The 10,269-nt window shown below is 38.2% G+C and overlaps 1 protein-coding gene across 1 annotated transcript; it reads right to left on the bottom strand.

The window, feature by feature from the left end:
• Positions 1 to 1,752: 1,752 nt before the first annotated feature.
• Positions 1,753 to 2,721, bottom strand: LOC132333941 (testis-specific serine/threonine-protein kinase 2-like). Its single transcript, XM_059859527.1, has one exon. It carries the CDS (start codon positions 2,719 to 2,721, stop codon positions 1,753 to 1,755), a length of 969 nt encoding a protein of 322 aa, XP_059715510.1.
• Positions 2,722 to 10,269: the final 7,548 nt, after the last annotated feature.

Genomic DNA, 10,269 nt, shown 5'->3' with positions numbered 1-10,269 from the left:
TTCAATGGCTGTGACTTCTCAACATGTGCCAGTGGAAATGTACCATGTTAATGTTCTCCTGCCATGAGCAATGAGTGTTAATTAGAGCTGGATCTGACTTTGTCTCTCCTTGGATTTTTTAGGATAGCGAGAGCTCTGCTGAATGGCTGTTTGTACAATCCATTTTTTTAATCCACTCTCTGAGGCAGAAGACTATTCAGAGTAAGGTTTGTAATTATTCCAGAGTACATTTCATTTCTTAGCATCAAAAATAATCTCTTACATTATTAAGCAAAAAGGTTTCTTTCCCCAGAATAGATTTAGTTGTCCACACTTACTAAATGGAAATAACAATTTTAATTATGGTCAGTTTTTTTGATATTTGATGGCTTTGTCGATAGCAGTGTTTTATGTTTGATATTTTAGCATATTATTTTGATGGGAACAGCAGATTTTCTGTAAAGAGTAATGGGTGATATAATTCATAAACATAATTTTTGTCTTGTCAAATTGTATGTTGAAGTACTTTTTGACACTTTGCTGCTTTTCAGTAGCACTTCAACTTTACTTTCTCTCTATTTTATAAAGAGTTAAACATAGTAGCCTGACCCTTTCTAAGCAATACTAAATGATGAATAGGTCATCATTTGTGTGCATGACATCCTCAGTTTTGGATAAATACCCTTGTAGATCGATAACTGGTCAAATGCATCTGGCCAAGCAGACCCATGAAGTTATATTTGTTTTGCTTTGCTTTTAGTGACAGGCAATTATTTGAGTACCAAAGAATTGAGTAATGAACCTCCCAAAGTCTCCACTGGGATCAGATTTTACCCACATGACATTTTTTGATGCTTTTCTGCAGGAAGTGGCTGGACTGTAAATGTGTGCTTGCATAACTTATCCAGTTGAATCAATCCTGTGGGACCTAGAGGTAAATGTATTATACCAGTGGGACAGGAGACTTCTCATTTGGTAGGCTTTCAAAATGATCCTTGATCAGGACTAGCTTGCAGGAATGTAATGTAAATAAAATAATTAACATTGTTTTTTAAGTTTTCGGCTAAATAACCATAGCATTCAAGGTATATGTTTTGTTTTTTTAATGTCTAACATAATGTTTCTTGCTATAGAAAAAAGAATTAATGCATGTCTTTTGCTCAGCCAGTAAGTTTCAGTTAAAAGTCAGCTGATGTTTGGATGTATGTTTTTTTTAAAATTTCCTTGCTAATTAATGCTAATTAATGAAAACTCTTCTCCCTATTCCTTTTGACTGAAAACCTGTGTTATGGTACAACTGATTTGTAATCTTTGTTAATTTTTCAGATTAAGGAAATGGTTTCCATTGTACATTTCTTTTGTTGAAAGACTCAAATTTGAAAGAGAAAATCAGCGAAATTTTGATTCATAAGCAGTATGTGTAGGCAGATCCTAGAGTCTAAGTATTGAAATAGTTATAAATTGTTATAAAGTGTACCAGGTCTGATATTCAGATATATTAAAAATATTGCATTGTCATGTTTGAAATACATTCCTCCTTCAAGTATTACATACAAAGTGCTCCTCTGTAGTTTGTTTACACATTCTATAGCTTCCCTCCCTCATTATTCCCCCCATGTTTCACAGTCCTGACTTTGGCAGTGGTTAAGCTCCTCCTTCAAGAGCACTGTGCAGGAGTGGGGACACAACTGCCACATGGAATTTTAGACAGGTTCTCTTTAATGTGAGTTTAAACTAATGCAGTTCACAGGCGAGGCCAACGTTGTGGCCCTGTTAAAGGAAGGCATCCTTAAGAGAATCTGATTTCCTCCTCCATTCCTTACACTTACGCACAATGGGATTTTCCATCCTGCTTTTTCTGGGGCTTTTCTTGCCACAGGATTTGGGGTCGCTTGGGGATCGCAGGCTGCGCGGGAGTTTTGGGTTCTGCAGCCAGGGATGTTTCAAAACTTCATCTATGCGCAGCCTCTGGGACACATCAGGGTGCAGCAGCTGGACAATGAGGTTCTTGCAGTCTGCAGAGAGATTTTTTGACTTGAGGAAGGGAATCTTCTGTTGTTTCTGAACCTGGAGCATTTCCCTGACGTTGGAACTGTCAAATGGCTGTGAAGCAAAAAGCATTGCATACAGGATAATGCCCAGGCTCCACATGTCCGAAATCCTGGGGTCACAAGGAATATGCTCGAGCAGCTCGGGGGCCGAGTACGCAAGAGACCCACAGAAGGTGCTGCTGAGAATGGTCTTTCCATTTCCATCTCGAGACAGGGGTTTTGAAAAGCCAAAGTCTGACAGCTTGAAGTTAAGAGAATTATCGAGAAGAATGTTGTCACATTTCAGGTCCCTGTGGGCAAAGTCCAAGTCATGGCAATGCTGGATGGCAGAAGCCAGCTGCAGGAACTTGCAGCGAGCGGTGCTCTCTTCCATCGCCCCCTGGCTGCTCAGGTAGTTCAGGAGGCTCCCCTTCTCCCCCAGCTCCATCACGATGTACACTTTACCAGAGGACGTCTCAAAAATCTCATAGGTTTCGATGATTGCGGGGTGGTGCAGTTTCATCAAAGCCTCCATTTCCCTGGGGAGAAATTTTTCCAGGACGTTCTGAGAAATTTTCTTCTTGTCGATGATCTTGATGGCCACTTTGCATTTCAGGCGGTGGCTGTAGGCAGCTTTCACTTTGCCATAGGAGCCTTCTCCAAGAGTGTCACCAAGGCTGTAGCCCTTCTTTTTAAGCACCACAGCATCCATCGTGGGAGAGCTGCAGGGACCTGCCCCAGCGGGAGCTGCTCTGCATTCTGTGCTGCTGGGCTGTGCTCCACGCCTGATGGTGCTGCAGGGGCACTCTGGGCTGGCTGTGTGGGCGGTTACGGGGTGATCTCATGAACAGTCACCCTGGAAGGAACTTTCTGTCATTTCATGGAACTGCTCTGTGACATCATGGAGGCAAAACCCAGTATGGAGGCGCTGGCTGCTCTGTGCTGTCACTGACGGTCGCCCCTGTGCATTGCAATCAGAAAACAGAGAGAATTTCTCCAAGGTATGCTTCTCTTTTTAACATGGCCAAAGTAGGAGGACTGTTTTTGTATCTTAGTTTTGTAATGTTTTTCTCAGTTGTGCTGTTGCTGTACGTCATTAATACATTATACTCAGGTGGTTTTTGGTGGATTTTAGGAAAATAACAAAAACCATCTGAAGACTGAGACTTTGCAGAGCAGTGCTTAGTGTATTCAAAAACCTTTCTTTTTTTTCTCTTTTCTCCCACCCCTGCCAGTGCTATGATAGATTCTGGTTTGTAAATAAGTCCTGTTTGTTGACTTTGATTGCAGTAAGAGCTGACCAACCTGAAGCTTCCAGAGAGTCCCACCAGTTCAGTGTTTTAAGTCAGTATTGTTATGAGAGTTCTAGAAGTCTGTTTCCAATTTCAGAGGAAAATAATTCTATAGAAATTCAAAACTGTCACTGCAAATAATCTTCCTGTGTATGCAAAATTTCTTTCCTTGCTTTTAGCACCTAGTGCTACTAAACTTCCAAGAAACTGTAGAGGAAAGTTAATTTTTATTAGCCATGATAACAGTGCAGGGTACAACCATATAACCAGGTTAAAAAATTTAAAATCACAGAAAACTGCAATCACGTTCAATAATATTAATAATAATTTTGTACTTCTTTGATATTAGGTGAAATACTCTGAGTTGCTTTCAAACTGATGGCATTCTTTTAAACAGAAGATTTTATTCTAGAGTCTCTAAGGTTACTATAAATGTGAACAAACAAGAAAGTTAAATTGTAAGTCTGGAATGATAGTAGTTCTCAAGGGATTAAACCTGGGATTTTTTCCATGTTAAGTGGTGCATGTTCTTATTGCATCAAGTCTTTTGTTTTGAGTTTAAGGAGGATTTGCAGTGGACATTTAGCACATGCTGCTCTGCATGTTTTTGTTTTAATCTTTCAACAGGCACAAGGAAGGGAAAATTTTTGGGGAAGGGGAAAAGAGCAACTCCCTGCTGTTATTCCAGAGCAAATGTTCTTAAGGGCATGGACAATTTCAAATTATAGATGTAATATTCAGCGTCATGCCTTTGTCTGTCCTGAAGGTGCAGGCAATATCTGAGCTGTGAGAGGGAAGGCAATAACCATTGTGCTGACATTGGAAAGAACAAAGAGGAAAAGTCTTCAAAATACATGCAAGAATGCATAAAGATTTATGGTGGACTATTACGTGTGGTTGTTTCCAGGACATTAATTTAATTGGTTCTTTTAAGGTGTAAATAAAAATGTGGCCTTGTATTAAATGTTGGATAGCCTCATATCACCTACTCATGCTTAAAACCACTCCAGCTTTTAGTGTGGATGGCTTATCTTCATGCCACCCTGTTAATTCTTTAGGAAATCTGTTTTGCATCTAGACATTTTTATATCTAGTGCAAGGTACTCAAAATGTATCATGCATGCTCTGCTTGTTGTGTATCTTCTTATAGTCATTGTTATAAAATTTATATAAAGGGATGCAGAAAAGTATTAGTTGTGGTGAAATTGTTAAGCAGTGATTTCCACCAGAGCTGTGTGGCAGTATTACCAGAACACTTCTACAATCTTTTTCATCTCACAGTAATTTAAGGAGATGATCATGTTATTGTGGGAATGCTCATATTTTTACTAATAATATAAATTAAGACAAAAATGAGTGTCAAATGTGAGTGTATCAAGTTATGCATAATTTTTTGAGTAATTGACTGCTGGTGTTGCCATATGTAATGGATCTGGAGACTGGTAGGTATTTGTTCCCTGCAAGATCAGTCATAATGTCACAATGGAACCAATGGATTAAGAAAGGGGATCTATATTCAGGAAAGCAGTTAATTCCTTCAATGTTAATGTGGTTAAACTTAATCAAAATCTAAGTGAGAAGTCAGATCTATTATCAGTGAAATACATTTTTGTCTCTGTTGGTGTTAATGTAAGATTTTCTTTAGCTAAAGCAGCTTATTGGTCTTTAATTAGAATTTTGAATAATACTTATGATTATAAACTTTAACAAATTTACCAATTTATACAGTTGTTTTTTTTTTCTGGTGCCCATCTGTATCAGTTGTAATAGACCCGGGGCTTTAATGATGCAAATTAAATTTTCCAGTGAGAGAAATGTCAGTATAGACCAAGAATTAATTCTGAATCCAGAGGGGGAAGAGCAAACTATTAATTCATTACATCTGGCAGAAGCAATTCAGTAGCTTCCTCTCTAGTTACTTTAGTTATATTAGTTCTGAAAAAACAAAGGAAACCACCTTTTCCTGTACATGTTGTGCACATGGAGTTTCTGGACTCATCTTCTCTCAGACAGAACTGGTTGTCTGTTGTTTTTTTTTTGTTTTTCTTGCTCTGCTGTCATCCCCTTTCACAAACCTCTAAGGTGAGGTGATGGAGAGAGCACTGAAATCCCCTCTGCAGCCCCAAGTGCACCAGCAGTGTCTCGAAAATCAGGTGCTTTACCTTGGATCAGAGATCAGTACAACAGGAACTGTGGCATGCTGATAGTGGGGAGAATAGCTGGAAGCTAGAAATATTTTAAGCCCTGGATGAGTATTTCCTTGCATGCTAAATCTTCTGGCAAACAATTTTTCTTTTAGTTGTACAGCATTATTTTATAAAAATGGGGTACCTGTAGTATATTTTTTTCCTGAAATAGAATTCATGATGGAAGGCAAGGGTCCAAAGTCCTAGGACTCACCTCCACACAACCTTAAGCCTCCTTTTTTAAAAAATGCTCCTATTCTCTTTTACTTTTTTTTCTGAATCAGAAAACTGCCTTTGAAGTTTATTAATTATGCTGATAATATATTTTTAACTAATATTTGTGCTGATTTTAGCTGTGATAGAGTAAATTTTCTTCATAGTAGCTGGTATGGGCCTATGTTTTGGATTCTATGGATAATTCAGGGCTGCTTTCCTTCTCACTGAGCAGCACTAACAGAGCCAAGGCCTTTCCTGCTCCTCACCCACCCTACCAGCAAAAGGCTCCACAAGGAGCTGGGAGGGGACACAGCCAGGACAGCTGACCCCAGCTGAGCCAGGGGATATCCCATCATATGGCACCAGCTCAGCACAGAAATCTGGGGAGGAGGAGGAAGGGGGGACGTTTGGAGTGATGGTGTTTGCCTTCCTGAGTCACTGTTACAGGTGATGGAGCCCTGCTGTCCTGGGGATGGCTGAGCACCTGCCTGCCATGGGAAGTGGGCAATGAGTCCCTTGGTTTGCCTCACCTGTTACACTGCCTTTATCCCAACCCTTGAGTGGTTTTTTTTACTTTTATTCACTCTCCAACCCAGCAGAGTAAAGTGACTGAGTGGCTGTGTGGGGCTCAGTTACCATCTGGGGTTTAACCATGAGAGTGTTGAAAGCATTTTCCAGCCTTACCAGAATTAGGTATTGATTTTTTAGTATTTATGGTTTCTTTTCACAGAGATTTCACAACATATTTTTCCTGGTTTTCTAATATGGAAGAATTATCACGCAATAAATGTAATGGATTTTTTAGAGTATTGTCATGGGAAGTACTCTGCTGGCATCAAATTCCAGGCAATTTCCTGGAATATTTTTCAATGTCTAAAGGAACTTTAAAATATGATTTATTTGTAGAAAATATCTCTGGAGATAAAAACTTCAGATTGACTTTTAATTTCAACCTTGCACGTGTGGGTTTTTGTTCCTAAAGTGCAAGATTTCCTGTGCAAGTCCTAATGTGGAGTTGCAATTTGTGGTCTGACTTCTCCATGGCTTTCTGCTCTCCTCTGTGGCTCTGTGTTGTGGAAGAGCTGGAGTTGCTGATATTCATGTGGAAATGTTAACATCCTGCTGATGCCAACTCTGCCATTCATCATATCTTGCCTAAATCTGGCAAGAATGGGGAAACTGAAAAGCAAATTGCCAGCCTTAGAGGGGGAATGGGTTTTTTTGGTGACACAAAGGTGAGTTTTGGGTCAGAATAAGGGATCAGTTGAAATCCTTATATTTAATATCATTCTCCACTGTGCACATGTGGATGTTGTGGGTGTTTTTCTCTGGATTGACAAGAGTTTATATTCTACGACCTACCAAAATAATTTTCCATAATAAAAGTTCAGTGCATTAAGACCTCAAAAATAAGCAAAAGAAAAAACCCAGAAAATTTCAAGCAATTATGAAACATTTTTGTGTTTTAGGTTTGTCATTTACAGGTGTATGAACACTAGAAAAGGCCTTTTTAAAATTTCCTTAATAATTTGCTTATGAATACAGTTCTTTGAATAAGTACATGCTGTGAATATCAAGTGTGAAAATAGTCCAGGTTTCACATGAATGTTGCATAAAAACAACAAAAGATGAGAACAGAATGTTTCTGGAAATAGTCACAGGTATTGACCACTACTTGGGGAACATTTCCTTCCAAGTATGTAAGGGCATTTTTAGGCATTTAAATTGAAAATAAACAGTTTAATTAAAAAGAAATCCCACATGCTGGATAAAGTACATGGCTGCTTGGGTGGTAATGCTGTTAGGTTTATATTCTATACAGAATTTAGAGAAATCCCACCTTACCTGTCATGAAATCCTTTTGTGTCAGAGTCAACCTACATGAGGAGATAAACAGATGGTATAACTGAGAGCACACAAAATGCTAGCTTAGGTAAAATGCATGCTGCTGATAACCCACTAAGCCTTCCTGGGTATGCTAATCCTAATTTATGTTAAATCGTAATTAAGACAGTTTTGTTTATTGCTTGTAGCCATGAGCACCTGGAAGACTGACTAATCCCATCCATGTGTTGGGGACAATCCAGCTGCTATTGTTAACTCAGAATGCAGAAAAATTTGTATTTGTGTGTTGTTTTCATTGGTGTTTTTCAGGCATTTATAGAGGCCCTTTTCCCCATCGTATCAGGAACTGGAACAGAAGAAGCATCCTAAACAAAATGGATGAAGGGATTTTTGGAGGCCAAAATCTAAATAGGCTCACTGTGTTTCCAGCCAAACTTTAAATCAGAATATCTCTGATATACCCATGCAAAAATAGTTTCACAACTTCTGTTGTAGCTGTGCATCTGTTTGGTGTTGCACATATAATTTGGCATAACTGTCAGATTTTCAAGATTCTGAAAGGTTTTATTCAGGAGGCCTGGGTGGTACCATTAAAGTGAAATGATTAGTGATGGGCAGAGAAAAAAGGGCAGAATAAAGTGAATCTCAGGAGAATAAAGCCATAGGAATGGGGAACACCTAAGCCCACTTTGTGCAAAATTTCATGTTTTTAGTTGCATCCTTTTTCTATTATAGCTTAAATCTATGTCCTCACAAATGTTGCTGTGTATGTATCAGGTACAGGTTTTTGACCTGATACATGTATTCACACAATTACATCTGTCATGGATTGTGCCCTCGGTTGACAAGAATTATTTTCTGTTTCTTGTGTAGCATTTCTTCTTAAATTGTATGTAGGAGAACCCAGGTCAATATAAATTGTTACTGTGAAAGATTTTTCCCTTTAAAAGAATTCCTGTCCTGGAAGTGTATTCATTCCAATGACTTCAAATCATCCAATTTAAAAATCATGCTATGATTTTTCATTGTAACGTTTTTTATTGTTAAGTCTTTGAGCTGTTTCAGGATTTCTTGTTCTTAAAAGTTTCATTTTCTGTCTTGTCATGATGGAAAATATGCAAACTACTGTTAAGTGACAACTATATTCTCTGTAGTGTTTTGAAGTCAGCCCATGCAGAGACCACTTGCAGTGTGGAAATTTGAATCTAATTATCTATTCATTACATACTGAAAAGTATTCATTGAATGAATTTTTCATCAGGTGGTGGTAACACAGAAATAAAGAATTAAGGACTAAAGGTGAGCATGTATCTCATAGTTTGTACAAAATTGAAGTGTCAGTGCAACTGCTTTGCAAAACCCTCTGATTCTTCTCACGTTTAACTCATGGCATTTGCAATTTCTTGAATGTTCTTGCCAGTTACAATTAGCTTTGATTTTTGTAAGAGAGCAAAATTAGAATTGAAAAATTTGCAGTGTACATACATTTGTAATAGAGCCTAAAATGAATGCCTTATCTGTAATCATTTCATGTGGATTCTTCTTATGGACAGCAGAGAGCAGCAGTGTGATGACCTGAATCAGAAGGAATAATGTTAAGGAATACTGAAACTAACTAACAAGTTAAATGCTTCCAAAAAAACCCAATTATTGCCTTGATACCAGGACAATTCTTTTTTGAGAAACTTTTGCAAAAGAAATTAGGAGACCGTGGGGGAAAAAAAAAAAAAGACATTTCCAAAAAATAACTATTATGAAAATAATTGTCAAACAAGATGTTTACATAGAGCAAAAAAAAGTGACAGCAGAGGGTGAGTAACCAATTAAGGGAAATGAAGGATTAGTGTCTGAGCTGTGTTTAGAATTGTCCAAAATGATGATGTAGAGCTATAGAGAAACATTAGCTCACAGACTACAGTTTAGAAAAAAATTTACTTGAATGTGTAATTAATAATGTTAAAGTTGATAATCTCAATAGCACAAGTTTTTGGAAATCATTAACAGTGTCTACAGGTAATTTGCAATTCAGTATTTTTGTTTTAGGAGTTCATGAGTACAGATCAAACCACATTAAATCATTCTAGGTAGAAGTCATCATGTACAATAGGAAATACTGTTTCTAAGGACTTGAAAATACTTTTTTCATGTATCCCACTTCATCTGATATCTTAGCTCAAACCCCAAATTTGCAGCTTTGGATTTTTTCTTATCAATGACTGGGTTTTACCCTCCGTTATTTCCCATAGTAAAGACAGGATGTAGACTCTGGAGGATAATGAGCAGATATAAATACCTATGAGTCAGATAAATTATGCTGGGTCCCTTCATTCCCGGGCTGCTGCTCCCCTGAAGGATGCAAGCAGCTGCTGTTGCCCTGGTGATTACTCCTTGGAGTCTGGCTTGCACAGGGCTGAATTCCTCACATCTCCTTAGGCCTTTGCATTTCTGTACACAGCTCCTGTGGACAAAGGCCACAAATGAAATGCAAAGAAAGGAAACAGCAAGCACAGAGCATGAATGTGATATGTTGAAAATGGCATATGGTGTATAAGGAGTATCACAGTGTTGATCATCTTACTATAGAATAAACATAGATGCATGAAATCTCTGCCAAGCTGATCTGAGGGCCTGAGTTTGTGTGTCCCATCTGAGTCAGAAGAAACAGCAAGTGGAGTTTTCTGATGGGTGAATTATTGAGGTGTCTATGTGCAAACTTTTTAT

Source organism: Haemorhous mexicanus, chromosome 14 (assembly GCF_027477595.1).
Source record: "Haemorhous mexicanus isolate bHaeMex1 chromosome 14, bHaeMex1.pri, whole genome shotgun sequence".
Lineage (NCBI taxonomy): Eukaryota > Metazoa > Chordata > Aves > Passeriformes > Fringillidae > Haemorhous > Haemorhous mexicanus.
This window is presented reverse-complemented; position numbering and strand designations above follow the sequence as displayed.

Bases quoted from the DNA above. Each gene is read 5' to 3' on its own strand.
- LOC132333941 (XM_059859527.1), bottom strand. From the start codon at position 2,721: ATGGATGCTGTGGTGCTTAAAAAGAAGGGCTACAGCCTTGGTGACACT.